This window comes from Microcaecilia unicolor, chromosome 2 (genome assembly GCF_901765095.1).
Source record: "Microcaecilia unicolor chromosome 2, aMicUni1.1, whole genome shotgun sequence".
NCBI classification, from domain to species: Eukaryota; Metazoa; Chordata; class Amphibia; order Gymnophiona; family Siphonopidae; genus Microcaecilia; species Microcaecilia unicolor.
Genome location: NC_044032.1, coordinates 52790368 through 52807946, shown reverse-complemented (window position 1 = coordinate 52807946; position 17579 = coordinate 52790368). Strand labels below are relative to the sequence as shown.

Sequence of the window (17579 nt, the reverse complement as noted above, 5' to 3'; positions counted from 1 at the left end):
ATCATGGATGCCTGTAAGTTCTTTGCTCAGACAAATGGTGACCGAAATATCAAGGGAAGGGTTGATGCTGGATCTCATGCTCACAAATGGAGGAAGTGTTTCTAATGTCTGGGTGTGTGCCCTTCTAGGCATAGTGATGATCACACGATATGGTTTGATTATAAGAGCAAAACAGAGAGCAGACACACAGAAAACGCAAACTACTGGATTTCAGACATGTTGATTTTGGTAAAACGGGGGATAACCTGGAGCTGACAGAAGGAGCAGGCATTGGAGAAGTGGAAGCGCAGTGGTCCAAGCTGAAAGCTGCTATAAATACAGCAACAGATCTTTATACAAGGAAACAAAAAGAAAAGGAACAGAAAGCCTATATGATTCTCCAAACTGACCGAAAAAATAAGGGCAAAACGGGTTTTGTTCAAGAAATACAGACCACCACAACAAGATAATCAAAGAAAAGATTACAGGCTTAAACTCAAAAAAGTGAAGACGGAATTACAGCTACTGAAAGCGCAGGCAGAAGAAAAAATGGATAAAGATAGAGGTGGCAACACCTTTTTCAGATATACTGGGGAAAGGAGAAAAGCTAGGAATGGAATTGGAAGACTGAAAGATGCTGGGAACAGTATGTGGGAAGTGATGAGGATAAAGCGAACATACTAAACAAATACTTCTCTTCGGCATTCAAAGAAGAAAATCATGGAGAAGGACCATGGTCAGCTGCTGAGGGTATATCTGGGAATGGAGTGGACATTGTACCATTCATGGAAGAAAGCGTTTATAAACAACTTGAAAATCTGAAAGTGGACAAAGCTATGGGGCTGGATGGGATACATCCCAGATACTGAGGGAAAGAAGTCCTGGCAGGACCTCTTAAGGATTTAAAAGATCTTCAGAGTCAGGAGAGCCTCCACAGGATTGGCGATAAGCGGGGACAGGGAAGAAATGGGAAACTACAGAATGGTAAGCCCACATCAGTGTTAGGAAAAATAATGGAATTGCTGCTGAAGGAATTGGCCACTGTTAGAAACAGGATGCTGGGTTGATGGACCTTCGGTCTGTCCCAGTATGGCAATACTTATGTACTTAATAGTTAACTTTCTAAAATCCAACAGGTTACAGGATCCGAAGCAAAATGGCTTTACCAATAGAAAATCCTGCCAAACTAATCTGACTGATTTCTTTGACTGAGTGACCAAAGAACTGGATGAAGGACATGCTCTAGATGTAATCTATTTGGATCTTATCAAAGCCTTTGATACAGTTTCTCACAGAAGACTCATGAACAAGCTGAGAGGGCGGAACTTAACACCCAAAATGGTTAATTGGACTGGAAATTGCATGACCGACAGGCAGCAGAGGGTGGTGGTACATGGAATCCGCACACAGGAAAGAAAGGTGAGTAGAGGAGTGCCTCAGAGGTCAGTACTAGGGCCGATTCTGTTTAATATACTTGTGAAAGACATTGCTGAAGAGTTAGAAGGAAAAGTTTGCCTTTTTGCAGATCAGATAAAGATAGCCAATAGAGTGGAAACCCTGGAGGGATTACAAACCATGAGAAGAGATCTCCAAAAATTAGAATGGTGAAAGGTCTGGCAGTTAACATTTAACACAATATAGAATTTAGTTAAGTGCATGCATAGGAGTTCATACCTTCAGTGGAATGCACTTTACTCACACTGAGCACCATATAATATTTTAAATAAAGATTAAATATTGTAAAACTTATTATTATTATTTACTTGCATTTGTATCCCACATTATCCCACCTATTTGCAGGCTCAATGTGGCTTACATAGTTTTGTTAACATAGTCATTGCAGGGTGACAGATCCATTTAATATTGTGCCGAGGTTAAGTAAGGGTAGAAGGAAGAAGGAAAAGGGTGATTAAGGTAGTTATAGTAGGTGGGCTATCTTGACTGAGTGGGTTGTCGGGTGGATTAGTGTGACTGTTAGTTCTCATTGTATGCCTTGTTGAAGAGATATGTCTTCAGAGATCTGCGAAAAATAGTTGTTTCATTGATTGTTCTCAGGTCTGTAGGCAATGCATTCCACAGTTTCGTGCCCAAGTACGAGAATGTAGTATCGTGCATTTGCTTATACTTTAGTCCTTTACAACTGGGGAAGTGCAGGTCGAGGAATTTGCGGGATACTCTTGTGGCGTTTCTTGGAGGTAGGTCTACGAGGTTTAGCATGTAGATTGGGGCGTCTGCGTGAATGATTTTGTGTACAATCGTGCAGATCTTGAACGTAATGCATTCCCTAAGTGGGAGCCAGTGGAGCTTCTCTCTTAAGGGTTTTGCATTTTCATATTTAATATTTTTATCTGGTATCAATAATAGTAGGCGTTAACATTTAATGCCAGGAAGTGCAGAGTGGCGCGCTTGAGGTACAGAAATCCAAAGGAAATGTACCAGATAGGAGTTGAGAGATTGATAAGCACAGCTCAGCAGAGGGACCTTGGGGTGGTGATGTCTGAGAATCTCAAGGTGATGAAACATTGCATCAAGCTGGTGGCCGAAGGATGCTAGGCTACATAGGGAGGGGTATAACAAGCAGAAGAAAGGAGGTGCTGATGCCTCTGTACGAGTCATTGGTGAGGCCCCACTTGGAATACTGTGTTCAGTTTTGGAGGCCGTATCTTGCTAAGGACAAAAAAGGACTTGAAGTGATTCCGACACAAGCGACGAAAATGGTACGGTGTTTGTGCTGCTAGACGTATGAGGAGAGGACCTCAACATGTACACCCTGCAGGAAAGGAGAGACACGGGTAATATGATACAGACATTCAAATATTTGAAAGGTATTAATCTACAAACAAACCTTTTCCAGAGACAGGAAGATGGTAGCACTAGAGGACATGAACTGAGGTTGTGGGGGTGCCGACTCAGGAATATCAAGAAGTATTCTTCACAGTGAGGGTGGTAAACACCTGGAATGCCCTCCCAAGGGAGGTGGTGGTGATGAAAACGGTAATGGAATTAAAAAATGTGTGGGATAAACACAAAGGAATCTTGTATAGAAGGCACAGAACAAACAAGCTTAGTGGTAATTAGATGGCAACACCAGTAATTGGGAAGCAAAGCCAGTGCTAGGCAGACTTCTATGGTCTATGCCCTGAACATGGCTGGACAGATTCAGCTTCAGTAACTGGAGAAAAAAAAAGGCCAGTGCCAGGCAGACTTCTGCAGTCTGTGCCTTGAAAATGGAAAAGACAAATCAAATCAAGTATACGTATGTAGTATCACATCATAACTTACACTATGAGTTTATACTGACAAGTAGACTAGATGGACCATACAGGTCTTTATCTGCCATCATCTACTATGTTACTATGTGAGAATTTAGAACATAAGAACACAAGCATTGCCATACTGGGACAGACCAAAGGTCCATCAAGCCCAGCATCCTGTTTCCAACAATGGCCAATCCAGGTTACAAGTACCTAGCAAGATCCCAAAACAGTACAATACATTTTATGCTGCTTATCCTAAAAATAAGCAGTGGATTTTCCCCAAGTCCATCTTAATAATGGCTTATGGACTTTTCTTTTAGAAAGTTAACCAAACCTTTTTTAAACCCCGTTAAGCTAACTGCTTTACCACATTCTCTGGCAACGAATTCTAGAGTTTAATTATACATTGACTGAAGGTAATAAACAGAAATAAAACAAAACATAGAAAAGAAAATATGATACCTTTTTTACTGGACTAAATACATATGCTTAAAAAAGGTATCATCTAATTTTCTTTTCTATACTTTGTTTTATTCCTATTTATTACCTTTAAATGTGGACTAACACGGCTACCACATCACTCTACACTGAGTGAAGAAATATTTTCTCTGATTTGTTTTAAATTTACTACTTTATAGCTTCATTGCATGCCCCCTAGTCCTAGTATTTTTGGAAAGAGTAAAAATATGATTCACGTCTACCCGTTCCACTCCACTACTGTTTTTTTTTTTATAGACATATCTCCCCTCAGCCGTCTCTTCTCCAAGCTGAAGAGCCCTAGTCGCTTTAGCCTTTCCTCATAGGGAAGTCATCCCAACTCCTTTATCATTTTCGTCGCCTTTCTCTGAACCTTTTCTAATTCCACTATCTTTTTTGAGATGTGGTGACCAGAACTGCACACAGTATTTGAGGTGCAGTCGCACCATGAAGCAATATAAAGGCATTGTAACATCCTTATTTTTGTTTTCCATTCCTTTCCTAATAATACCTAACATCTAACATTCTATTTGCCTTCTTAGCCGCCGCCGCCCATTCAGCAGGGAGTTTCAAATATCATCAACCATGACACCTAGATTCCTTTCCTGGTCGGCGACTCCTTATGTGAAACCTTGCATCACGTAGCATGACACCTGGATGGTCGACCATATACAATGTAATTTGATTCCACAAATGAATACATTTCTAATTTGTAAAGTTTTAAAGACACAGGGGGATGGTACATTAGGCAGATATGCTGGATCTTAGCTCTGAAAGTTTGACAATATCGTTTGCTGATCAACTTTTCTTTGCTGTTTCAAGTATGCCAAAGAGGAAGGTGAAGACTTTGTTCCCACCCCCCCCCCCCTCGTCTTGACCCCCTCATACAGCTTGGCTTCATCAGCTTTGTTCAGACATGGGACACTCCTGCAATGGCGGGCCAGAAAGAGTGGCTGGGGAGGTGAGGCAATGGTTCGCTGAGTCCCATTAGCTCTAATCCATCACTGGTGGCTTGAGGGCCTGGAGAAGTATTGCCATGAGATTTGGAGGGAACTCTTCCCATCACAGGTGGGGTGGTGCAACCCTGTAAGAGTCCCCACAAGAAGAGAGGATCTGAAATTTTTTCTAGAGGTAAAAACCTAACAGCTGAAGAACTTTAAAAAGGATATTAGGAAGGCTCAAATCTTGTTCTAAAAGACAGTTATTTTCTGTTCTTTGGTTGATGGAGAGGTAGCACTGCTACTGACCTGAATTATGTGTTAAGGTGTGAGGAAGTAGAATATTGGCAGAGGTTATTAAGGGCAATCTGAATGCTCAGTTAGATTGAAAGGGTCTGTTTGAAGAAGTCCCCTTAGATTCAAAACTATATAAAGAGGAAAGGTACCACTTAACTTTCTTTCTGAGAAGTTCTAAGAGAAGAGGACATTTCTCTGGTAAGTGAACATTATTTTGCTTTGGGAACTTAAAGATTGATGTTTAAAGGAGGAATTATAGGTTAGTAATAGGCAGAATAAAAATGTAAAAAGGCAAGCTTTATCAACTAATCTCCATACACTTTTCCCCCTAGTCTTAAAACTTGAACTTTGTACCACAGAATTAACAGATAGCCTCTAGCTGGCACAGCAGGACCTAGATTGGACAGGTCCGAAGCAGCAAGCAGGTCACAGCTCAGCAAATGTTGAGATTAATGGGTCACATGGCCTCGACAGTGCATGTCACTCCCATGGTATGGCTCCACTTGAGAGGCCCAGTGGACCCTAGCTTCTCAGTGGTCTCAGGTCCTGGAAACCTAGCTGATGTCATCCAGATTCCTCCAGAGATGACTCATGCTCTTCTCTGGTGGACAACTGGGACAAATTTGAATGTGGGACTACCGTTCCAAATGCCACCATCACAGAAGGTGTTAACAACAGATGCATCCAACCTGAAATGGGAAGCTCATATAGATGGGATTCATATCCAAGGATCTTGGTCTGCTCAAGAAAAGACTTAGCAAATGAACTTCATAAGTACATAAGTAATGCCATACTGGGAAAAGACCAAGGGTCCATCGAGCCCAGCATCTTGTCCACGACAGCGGCCAATCCAGGCCAAGGGCACCTGGCAAGCTTCCCAAATGTACAAACATTCTATACATGTTATTCCTGGAATTTTGGATTTTTCCAAGTCCGTTTAGTAGCGGTTTATGGACTTGTCCTTTAGGAAACCGTCCAACCCCTTTTTAAACTCTGCTAAGCTAACCGCCTTCACCACATTTTCCGGCAATGAATTCCAGAGTTTAATTACACGTTGGGTGAAGAAACATTTTCTCCGATTTGTTTTAAATTTACTACACTGTAGTTTAATCGCATGCCCCCTAGTCCTAGTATTTTTGGAAAGCGTGAACAGACGCTTCACATCCACCTGTTCCACTCCACTCATTATTTTATATACCTCTATCATGTCTACCCTCAGCCGTCTCTTCTCCAAGCTGAATAGCCCTAGCCTCCTTAGTCTTTCTTCATAGGGAAGTCGTCCCATCCCCGCTATCATTTTAGTCGCCCTTCGCTGCACCTTTTCCAATTCTACTATATCTTTCTTGAGATGCGGCGACCAGAATTGAACACAATACTCAAGTTGCGGTCGCACCATGGAGCGATACAAAAGCATTATAACATCCTCACACCTGTTTTCCATACCTTTCCTAATAACACTCAACATTCTATTCGCTTTCCTAGCCGCAGCAGCACACTGAGCAGAAGGTTTCAGTGTGTTATCAACGACGACACCCAGATCCCTTTCTTGGTCCGTAACTCCTAACGTGGAACCTTGCATGACGTAGCTATAATTCGGGTTCTTTTTTCCCACATGCATCACCTTGCACTTGCTCACATTAAACGTCATCTGCCATTTAGCCGCCCAGTCTCCCAGTCTCGTAAGGTCCTCTTGTAATTTTTCACAATCTGTGGCGAGTTAACGACTTTGAATAACTTTCTCGAGCTCAGGGCCATTTGGAACACTCTAAAGGCTTTCAGAGAGCAACTACAGAACCAAATTATTCTCATTCAAACAGACAACCAGGTTGAAATATTCTATGTGAGGGTACGGGATCAGGAGGAAGAGGGGATGTAGCATCGGGCCCTCCTTCACAGGATGGTCCTTCAAGCCATGTACCTGGCAAGCAAGAACAGCCTGTCAGACAGACTATGCAGGGTTTTGCAACCTAACGAGTGGTCTTTCTACACGGGTATAGCCCACAAGATATTCCAAGAATGGGGCACTCACCTCAACAACAAAGTCTCTCAGTTCTGTTCCAAGCTGAGATCACATGTTATGCTAGCGTCAGATGCTTCTCTCCTACATTGGGTCTTCTGTGTTCGTATTCTCAGATACCTCTCATAGAGAAGACTTTGCTGAAACTCAGACACGACCAGGGAACTATGATCCCAATTGCCCCTTATTGGCTGAGGCAGATCTGTTTTCCTCTTCTTCTGGAATTCTCCTCCAAAGATCCGTTGAGACTGGACTGTTCTCTGACCCTCAACACGCAGAAAGAAGGATCCCTTCTGCATCCCAACCTCCAATCTCTGGCCCTCACGGCTTAGATGTTGAGAGCGTATGTCACGAAACGCCAAGCACCCACCTGGTGTTAACCCTGCGGCCACCTGGAGGGTCTGTCCCCAGCACTGCTCAGGCCCACCTGCACCTAGGCATATGCTCTATACTAGCACCCTCCTCCCACCGACTAGGTCCTGCTTGCCTCTGGGCTAGTCTCCACACTCTCAGGTTATTCCCTAGTGATTTCTAGGACACTGGGGCCACACTCCAAGGTCCCACAGTTCCTAGAAAGTGCCCACAGACACAAATACACAAACCAGGATTCTTAGTCAGTCCAGGACAGCAGAGTCAATAAACTAATAATGTTTATTGTCACAGAACTTCAACAGTGAATAGAAAAAGGTGAAATCAGCAAAACAATAACAGGTAATTGAATATGGTTCAATTATAAAACTATCTAACATTTGTTTACTACCTGAGTAGTACCTGAGGAGTTCAGGAAATGTAGCTGCTCACAGGTAAAATATAACTGCTCATAGGGCCTCAGTAAAGAGATCTTTCTCTCTCCACTCCTTGGCTGAGACTGGGGAAAATCCAGTACCCCGTGGCAAGATTTGAACTCCAGGGCCAATCAAAGCCCAGAGCACCAACTTTGAAAGTTATCTGGCCAATGGTACTGCCAATTGCCTTTACACAGCTTAAACTGGAAAAGGGAAAGTATTTCTGTAACAGCTTTAACACACAAAACAATCGCCATCTGCTGACCAATTAGGAGAAATACACTTCATGAAATAATTCAGTTCACAGGCTTAGAAACCCATTATTTCATCACAACATAGAATTCAGGTGATAGCCTGAATCTCATCGTGCTAATGGAATCCTTTGGGGGGGGGGGGGGAATGGTAGTCAAAAGTGTAATATTACTGGTACCTCTAGATTGTGCCCAAGATAAAGACTCAGTTATTCATTTTTATTTTTGCCATCAGAATAATGAATTTCTTGGTTCTAAATTAAGAATTTTTCCTAATGCGTATAAAAGGACCAAGGAGAGGAGGAGACCAGTTCCTGCCAGAGGCAGAAGGTGCTCTCTCTTGGGGATATATAGATATAGATACATAAAATGAGGAAAAATTCTTAATTTTCATTGTGTCAAGTTTGACTTACCAGTAATTGTATATTGTAAACTGCTATAAACATAAAACACTAACATCAGAAATTAAAAATGTAAAACTAATAATATGATCAAACCTACCTTTATGTATGCACTTGGATAAATTTTGTGAACAGCGTCTCCTGGTGCACGCCCTGCTTCCCTGTCTAGATAGTAACTCTGAACAAAGACCGCATGGTCACTGAGGCATCTGACCCATACATCCCCTTCACCTTTACATTCCAGCTGGACGCCTTTACCTATGTGCAACCTTAAAAAAACAGAACAGAATAAAATTCACCACTAGCATTTTCAAATAAATTCACCGCTTTCCTATTTCATAGCCTATGTTCATGTATTTAAAATTAAATGGTTTCTGGTCTCAAAATTCAATTCATACCGCTAGTATCCCTTAGTCAGGGTTCAATGCAGTTTACATGGGTTAGGTTAAAGTAATCAGAGAGATGCTAATGGAAGACTGAGTTGCACATTGCTTAAAGCCCATAGGGGACCAGGAAGCACAATTAAGGACACATGATAAAGTGAAAAAAAATCAAATGAAGGCACCATAGTAGACAGATTTTGTAATTTCAGAATTGTGTACTGTTGCTGCTAGATATTTATTTAAATTGATTATACACCAATAAATAAAATAGTTGAGTGAAGTGGTTTACATTAAAACATACATTGTAGAAATTATATAATATACGTGCATTCCATAAATATAGTTCCAATGATTTTATTGATTTAAGCATAATCTTAACCACATCAATAAGATGCCACAAAAGAATAAATCCAAATATGGCATCCAAGAATCAGAAATATTTTAAGTATAATACTAAAATTCATAGACAATGCCAAAACTATAGGAAAAAAATTATTCCAGATTCAGATCTTTAGACTTAAGCTCTTATAAAATTATGTTAAGAAGGATTTAAGTTGGTCAGGATTAAAAAAAACCCAAACCCAAACATCTTAAATGGCACTCAGAGGCTCATTTTCAAAGCACAAAGTTCCACTGGTTACTATGGGGCTCATTTTCAAAGAACTTAGGGGCCCTTTCACAGAATGGTGGAAAGCCCAAGTCGGGCTTACCACTCGCTCTCCCGGGACTACTGCTGGCCCAATGCAGTCACCAGCGGTAGTCCCACCCCGAGCATGCGCCATTTTCAGGGGGAAAAGAAAACCCCTGGAAATGGCTTGCACAATGGTAACTCATCGGAAATCAATGGGTGGCAGTAAGGGCTCCCAGTCGCATGGCCAAGAAGCTTCCACCAATGTCCACTTGCTCTGAGCAACAAAATGCTGGCAGTGAGTGGCCCCAGCCATGGACACTCACATCAGTTGTGACAACTGTCTACTGCAGAGTTGCTAAGGACCCTCTCTTCTGACGGCTGCAAGACTGGAGCCATCACTTGACTGGTCCAAGGAAACCGAACATCACAACTTGGAGATCGAAGACCAACAGCTGAGAAGCTACTCTTGCAAGTGTCTTATATGAGCTCTCGCCCATGGAACTACATCCAACATAGCAACCATCAACCCCAAGACCTACATATAATCCCAAGCTCTGGGATTCAGGTTGTGCAAGAGAAGTCTGATCCGACCTTGTAGTTTGTGCATATGAAGATCTAGGAAAGCTAATCTCCTTTCCCGTCTATTAAACAAACTCCAAAATATTGCAAAGACTGAGATGGAGTCAGCTTGGTCTTGCTGGCATTTATTACCCAGCTGAGGATTTGCAGTAACTACAAAACGTATTTATCAGTTGGGTTCACATTTACTTTAATTTTTTTTTTTTTGCTAATAATTTGCTATCAGTGGGTTCTATTCATTCATAGTTTGATTATTTTAAATAACATTGTCCTGTTACGTTTTTCCTATGATTGGGTAGCACATTATTTATGTAGGGGCATTTGCAGTTCAATATCTGAGTCTATGATATTCCATTAGTATAATTAAAGAATTTTTTTTCTGCTTGTTAAATGGAATCAACGTTATCAACTTTTATTATGTTTAAACAATTTTATTGAGAAGTCAACAGAACATTTATCAACAACACATCTGTGTTTTTGTTATACGTAAGAAACACTTCCTCATGTGAAACATTCCATTCCTTCCCTCACCCCACTCGATTCGAGACAGCTCAGAAGGTCTGTACTGTTATGACCCTTCGAGCTCAAAACAAGGTAACACTGCCAAATCCCCCCCTCCTTTCTCCTTGTGCCCTTTGGGACCACTCAATACTCCAGACATGGTGTAGTCCATAACCCCCCTCCCACAAACAAAAAAAATTTGTAATAAAGTATTAATGAGCAAATCACGACATTTTGGATGTAGAGATTGAAGGTATGGCTCCCACACCTGGAGAAATCGCTTCCTTCTCATGGGGAATCCTTTAGCATCTCTGGCCTCCCAAGTCACCAATAGGTGTAGCTGGTTCCTCCAATGCCCAAAATTCGGAGGCTCAGCAGATACCCAATACTGCAATACACATTTATGTACTACTAAGCTCATCGTTCGTAGAAGCATAGTTTTACTCTTAGGCCTACCCACATAAACCCCTTTTATATCTAATAAGAGCTGTTCTACCATATCCACCACCCCTTCCCCTACCAGTGAGTTCATATATCTTGTAATTGCTCCCCCAAAACCCTGTACTTTGGGACAGTTCCAAAAGGAATGGAAAAAGGAGCTGGGATGGCCTCCATATTTTATACAGCTATTAGTCTGCAGCCCCCCCACCCCCCACACACACCCTCTCCGTGAAAAAAATACTTCCTGACATTAGTCCTGAGCCTGCCCCCCTTCAACCTCAATTCATGTCCCCTAGTCCTACCACCTTCCCGTCTCCGGAAAGGTTCATTTGCGGATTAATACCTTTCAAATATTTGAACATCTGTATCATATCACCCGTTTCTCCTTTCCTCCAAGGTATACATGTTCAGGTCAGCAAGTCTCTCCTCATACAGTTTGCAACGCAAATCCCATACCTTATTTGTAGCTTTTCTTTGCACCGCTTCCAGTCTTTTTACATCTTTAGCAAGATACCGCCTCCAAAACTGAACACAATACTCCAAGTGGGGCCTCATCAACGACTTATAGAGGGGCATCAACACCTCCTTTCTTCTGCTGGTTACGCCCCTCCCTACGCAGCCTAGCAACCTTCTGGCCACAGCCGTTGCCTTGTCACACTGTTTCTTCATCTTCAGATCCTCCGACACCAACACCCCAAGCTCTCTCTCCTGAGTCGAGCTTACTAATCTCTCCCCTCCTATTCGGTATCTCTCTTTTGGGTTTCCGCACCCCAAATGCATCACTCTACACTTCTTGGCATTAAATTTTAACTAGCTAATAGATATAGTGAGTTTTCAATTAAATGTCGGTTTCCAACTAAGTAAACTTGCTAATATTACAGAAACCAAAATACAGGTACAGTGGGGGAAATAAGTATTTGATCCCTTGCTGATTTTGTAAGTTTGCCCACTGACAAAGACATGAGCAGCCCATAATTGAAGGGTAGGTTATTGGTAACAGTGAGAGATAGCACATCACAAATTAAATCCGGAAAATCACATTGTGGAAAGTATATGAATTTATTTGCATTCTGCAGAGGGAAATAAGTATTTGATCCCCCACCAACCAGTAAGAGATCTGGCCCCTACAGACCAGGTAGATGCTCCAAATCAACTCGTTACCTGCATGACAGACAGCTGTCGGCAATGGTCACCTGTATGAAAGACACCTGTCCACAGACTCAGTGAATCAGTCAGACTCTAACCTCTACAAAATGGCCAAGAGCAAGGAGCTGTCTAAGGATGTCAGGGACAAGATCATACACCTGCACAAGGCTGGAATGGGCTACAAAACCATCAGTAAGACGCTGGGCGAGAAGGAGACAACTGTTGGTGCCATAGTAAGAAAATGGAAGAAGTACAAAATGACTGTCAATCGACAAAGATCTGGGGCTCCACGCAAAATCTCACCTCGTGGGGTATCCTTGATCATGAGGAAGGTTAGAAATCAGCCTACAACTACAAGGGGGGAACTTGTCAATGATCTCAAGGCAGCTGGGACCACTGTCACCACGAAAACCATTGGTAACACATTACGACATAACGGATTGCAATCCTGCAGTGCCCGCAAGGTCCCCCTGCTCCGGAAGGCACATGTGACGGCCCGTCTGAAGTTTGCCAGTGAACACCTGGATGATGCCGAGAGTGATTGGGAGAAGGTGCTGTGGTCAGATGAGACAAAAATTGAGCTCTTTGGCATGAACTCAACTCGCCGTGTTTGGAGGAAGAGAAATGCTGCCTATGACCCAAGGAACACCGTCCCCACTGTCAAGCATGGAGGTGGAAATGTTATGTTTTGGGGGTGTTTCTCTGCTAAGGGCACAGGACTACTTCACCGCATCAATGGGAGAATGGATGGGGCCATGTACCGTACAATTCTGAGTGACAACCTCCTTCCCTCCGCCAGGGCCTTAAAAATGGGTCGTGGCTGGGTCTTCCAGCACGACAATGACTCAAAACATACAGCCAAGGCAACAAAGGAGTGGCTCAGGAAGAAGCACATTAGGGTCATGGAGTGGCCTAGCCAGTCACCAGACCTTAATCCCATTGAAAACATATGGAGGGAGCTGAAGCTGCGAGTTGCCAAGCGACAGCCCAGAACTCTTAATGATTTAGAGATGATCTGCAAAGAGGAGTGGACCAAAATTCCTCCTGACATGTGTGCAAACCTCATCATCAACTACAGAAGATGTCTGACCGCTGTGCTTGCCAACAAGGGTTTTGCCACCAAGTATTAGGTCTTGTTTGCCAGAGGGATTAAATACTTATTTCCCTCTGCAGAATGCAAATAAATTCATATACTTTCCACAATGTGATTTTCCAGATTTAATTTGTGATGTGCTATCTCTCACTGTTACCAATAACCTACCCTTCAATTATGGGCTGCTCATGTCTTTGTCAGTGGGCAAACTTACAAAATCAGCAAGGGATCAAATACTTATTTCCCCCACTGTATATTTAAGAAAAACCAGTGATATGCAAAGCTAATCACACAAAAACATCTAATAAATTTTGTCTTGCGGCACCTTATGCCTGGAACCATCTTCCTGAACCCATAAGACTAGCTCCATCTCTACTTGTTTTTAAATGTATGCTGAAAGCTCACCCTTTCACTACTGCCTTTGGCTCCTAACCGCTACTCATTTGCCCTCATCCTCCCTGTTCCTTTTTACCCTGTAATTCCCTTGCCCGTAATATCTTGTCTGTCCGTTTTACCTAGATTGTAAGCTCTTTGAGCAGGGACTGTCTCTCTATGTCAAGTGTTCAGCGCTGTGTGCATCTGGTAGCGCTATATAAATGCTATTAGTAGTAGTAGTATATAAAAATTATATATAGTGAATTGTGCTCAGTTTTTTTTGGTGATTTACAGCGACCCGAAGGCTGCAGATATATAAAAACACCATTCCAGCATCATCGCAAACCCTACCTCCAAACCTGTGAAAAGGATGCCAAAAAAAGAAAAACAGTTCATAAAAAATGGCTACTTAACTGTATAGTCGTAGCAAAAGAGCTCTTGTAGGATCTGGAGGTGGATGATCTTATGAGTAGGATGATGTGAACACTGATGTCCTATGCAGAAAATGATGCAGAGCCCCGGGGCAAAGTAATGCTTATATACTGCAAAACACTCTGTGATACATCAAATGAACAACATTCAATCTTCCTTAATCTTTATCGTTCTGTTTTTCTTTTTTTGGCAGCCTTTTCACAGGTTTGGAGGTAGGGTGTGCAATGATGCTGGAATGGTGTTTTTATATATCTGCAGCCTTTGGGTTGCTGTAAAGCACCAAAAAAAAAACTGAGCACAATTCACTATATATAATCTTTATATCTAATTTATTAGATGTTTTTGTGTGATTAGCTTTGCATATCACTGGTTTTCCTTAAATATACCTGTATTTTGGTTTCTGTAATATTAGCAAATTAAATTTTAACTGCCAGACCCTCGACCATTCTTCTAACGTTCGGAGATCCCTTCTCATTGTTTCTACTCCCTCCAGGGTATCCACTCTATTAGCTATGTTCATGTCATCCGCAAAAAGGCACACCTTTCCTTCCAACCCTTCAGCAATATCTCTCACAAATATATTAAACAGAATAGACCTCAGCACCGACCCCTGAGGAACTCCACTGCTCACCTTCCTTTCCTCCGAGTGGATTTCATTTACCACCACCCTCTTCCACCTGTCGGTCAACCAGTTTCTTATCCAGTTCACCACTTTCGGTCCTAAGTGCAACCCTTTCAGCTTATTCACGAGTCTTCTGTGGGGGACCGTATCAAAGGCTTAGCTGAAGTTCAAGTAGACTACCTCTAGCGCACAACCCTCATCCAGTTCTTTGGTCACCCAGTCAAAAAAGTCAATAAGATTCATTTGGCAGGATTTTCCTTTGATAAAGCCATGTTGCCTCAGGTCCTGTAACCCGTTGGCTTCTAGAAAGTTAACTATCCTTTCTTTCAGCAGCAACTCCATTATTTTTCCTACCACCGACGTGAGACTTACCAGTCTGTAGTTTCTCACTTCTTTCCTGTCTCCACTTTTGTGAAGAGGGACCACATCCGCTCATCTCCAATCTCACAGAACCTCTCCCATCTCTAAAGATCTATTAAATAAATCTTTAAGCGGTCCCGCCAGGACCTCTCTGAGCTCCTTCAGTATCCTGGGATGTATCCCATCCGGCCCCGTAGCTTTGTCCACCTTCAGATTCTCCAGCTGTTTATAAACTCTTTCTTCCATAAACGGCGCAGTATCCACTCAATTCCCAGACGTTCTCGCGGCAGCCAATCGTAGTCCTTCTCCAGGAATTTCCTCCGTGAACACCGAAGAGAAATAATTGTTTAGCACGTTCGCTTTATCTTCATCACTCTCCACATAGCCATTCTCATTATCTTTCAGTCTCGCAATTCCATTCCTATCTCTTCTCCTTTCTCCAATATATCTGAAAAAGGTCGTCACCTCTCTTTACATCTTTAGCCATTTTTTCTTCCACTCGTGCCTTCGCTAGCCGTATTGTGGAGATGAAATGGTGGTGGAGATGAAAATGGTAATGGAATTCAAACGTGCGTGGGATAAACACAAAGGAATCCTGTTTAGAAGGAATGGATCTACAGAATCTTAGCAGAGATTGATTGAGAGCAGACCAGGTGAAATAGCATTACTAAACATTTGATTGCATTCTTAACACTTGAACCAATTAAAAACCCAATGGCCATGTTTCACCAAACAGGCTGATCAGGGGTAAAAGTACAACTTGCCCACAAGTATTTGTTCCATCACCATCATTACGTTTCAGGACACAGGTTTAACAGACTCCAGTCCCACTACAAGACAAAAAAAAAAAAAAATAAGCACATAAGCATAACATAAAATCTCTTCGTTGCAAAGATGACTGACTTGGCACACTCCAGTGCGTTATCCTCTACTAATCGTGCCTCACACAATGGCTTTAAGAGTCCAAGCATGAAGGACATGAGCTATACATCTTCTGTCCTTGGCATAAGTTTTGACTAGGACTTCTCCACCTAAAATGCAGCCATCTTCAATGCAATTGCACAGGTCTGAGCAAAAGGGAGGGCCTATACCATGGTTCCAAAGTAGTTTGCTTCATCTTAGCACAGAAGACTATGATGCCTCTTCAGGGGCACACTGCTGCAACTTTCTATTATACCAAGCTTTTGGCACAGTTGTACCAAGTGCAGTGCCATATTTTTTTTAATATAATTCTACCGGTGAAGATATTTAGAGTCTACCAGTGCAGATATTTAGATCCCAAGTGCAAGATTCTGGTCTATTATCTCCTGTTAGTTATCCTCCTGGGCTAGACATTTCAAGTAGCAAAAGAACTGATTTAAAAACTATTGCTGACATACAGTTCTAGTTAAGATAACAAGAGAATATTGGTTCTGTTGCCCTTACTGGAGTAATCCCATGCATTGCATGCAGAAGAGGTTTACATTAACTTTTTTTTAAGAAAATCATTGTGTCAGGAGTAGCATATTGGGATTGGGCTGTTTCTCAAGCCCCTGTCTGCAGGAATAACTCCTGAGTAGTCGTGCTCGTCTCACTTTCAGAATCAGAGGAAAGTAGATATGTCCGGATTCACAAGGTAGTTGCTAATTTCTGTCTCCCACAATCTGAACATTTTCAGACTGGGCTTAATTATGAATATCCCTCATTTTATTCCCATAGTAGTTTAACCGGGGAAAACCATTTTAGAGGAATGCATCTTCCTCCTTTCTCTGACCAGGTATTCATCACTTTATGAAGACATTTCTTACCCCGGTTTGTGCAATATCTGTTAAGAGGTTCAACATCTAATAAGTCTACCTCATAACAGATGTATATTTGGCCTGTTGAGCAGAAGATACATATGCAACTGCATCTGGTTTCTTAAAAAAAAAAAAAAAAAAACATAAGATGCAGACTTTCCAAGAACTACAGATGTTTGTGAATGTTGTATTTCTATACCTTTTCATGGCTGATTCAATATGCCACTAGTAAAAGGTTCAGATTCTTGTATTACCCAGAGAAGCCTTGTCGGAAGGAGCCAAGATATCTTCAAGAATTGCTTCTCATCAGTTATACATAATACAATTTACTTCATTTCTTTTTAAGGCGTAAATAAATATGTTGATAAAGATGAGGCGGTTGATGTAGTTTATCTGGATTTTCAGAAAGCTTTTAACAATTCCTCATGAGACTCCTGAGAAAATTAAAAAAAGTCATGGGATGGGAGGCAATGTCCTTCTCTGGATTAGGAATTGGTTAATGGACAGAAAACAGAAGGTAGGGTTAAATGGCCATTTTTTTCAAAGGAGGAGAGTGCATAGTGGAGTGCCATGGAGATCTGTACTGAGACTGGTGCTATTTAACATATTTATAAATGATCTGGAAAATGGAATAAGTGAGGTGATTAAATTTGCAGATGAGACAAAACTATTCAAAATTGTCAAAACACATGCTATTTTTTTAAATTCTTTATTTATAAGTTTCATGTCTAGATTTACATAACATGAATGATTAGTAAAATGGAAAAGAAAATAAGAAATTTAAAACAATTGGAGAATTAATCTGAAAAATTTGTCCACAATATTTATAGACAAGA

The 17579-nt window shown here is 41.7% G+C and overlaps 1 protein-coding gene across 1 annotated transcript in view; it reads right to left on the bottom strand.

The window, feature by feature from the left end:
- The window catches only part of SMAD4 (SMAD family member 4), a 112078-nt gene that overhangs the window by 25943 nt on the left and 68556 nt on the right, over positions 1 to 17579 (bottom strand). The window contains exon 11 of the mRNA XM_030192951.1: positions 8503 to 8671. Coding sequence (XP_030048811.1) covers positions 8503 to 8671 — 169 coding nt within the window. The remainder of the gene's footprint in view (positions 1 to 8502; positions 8672 to 17579) is intronic.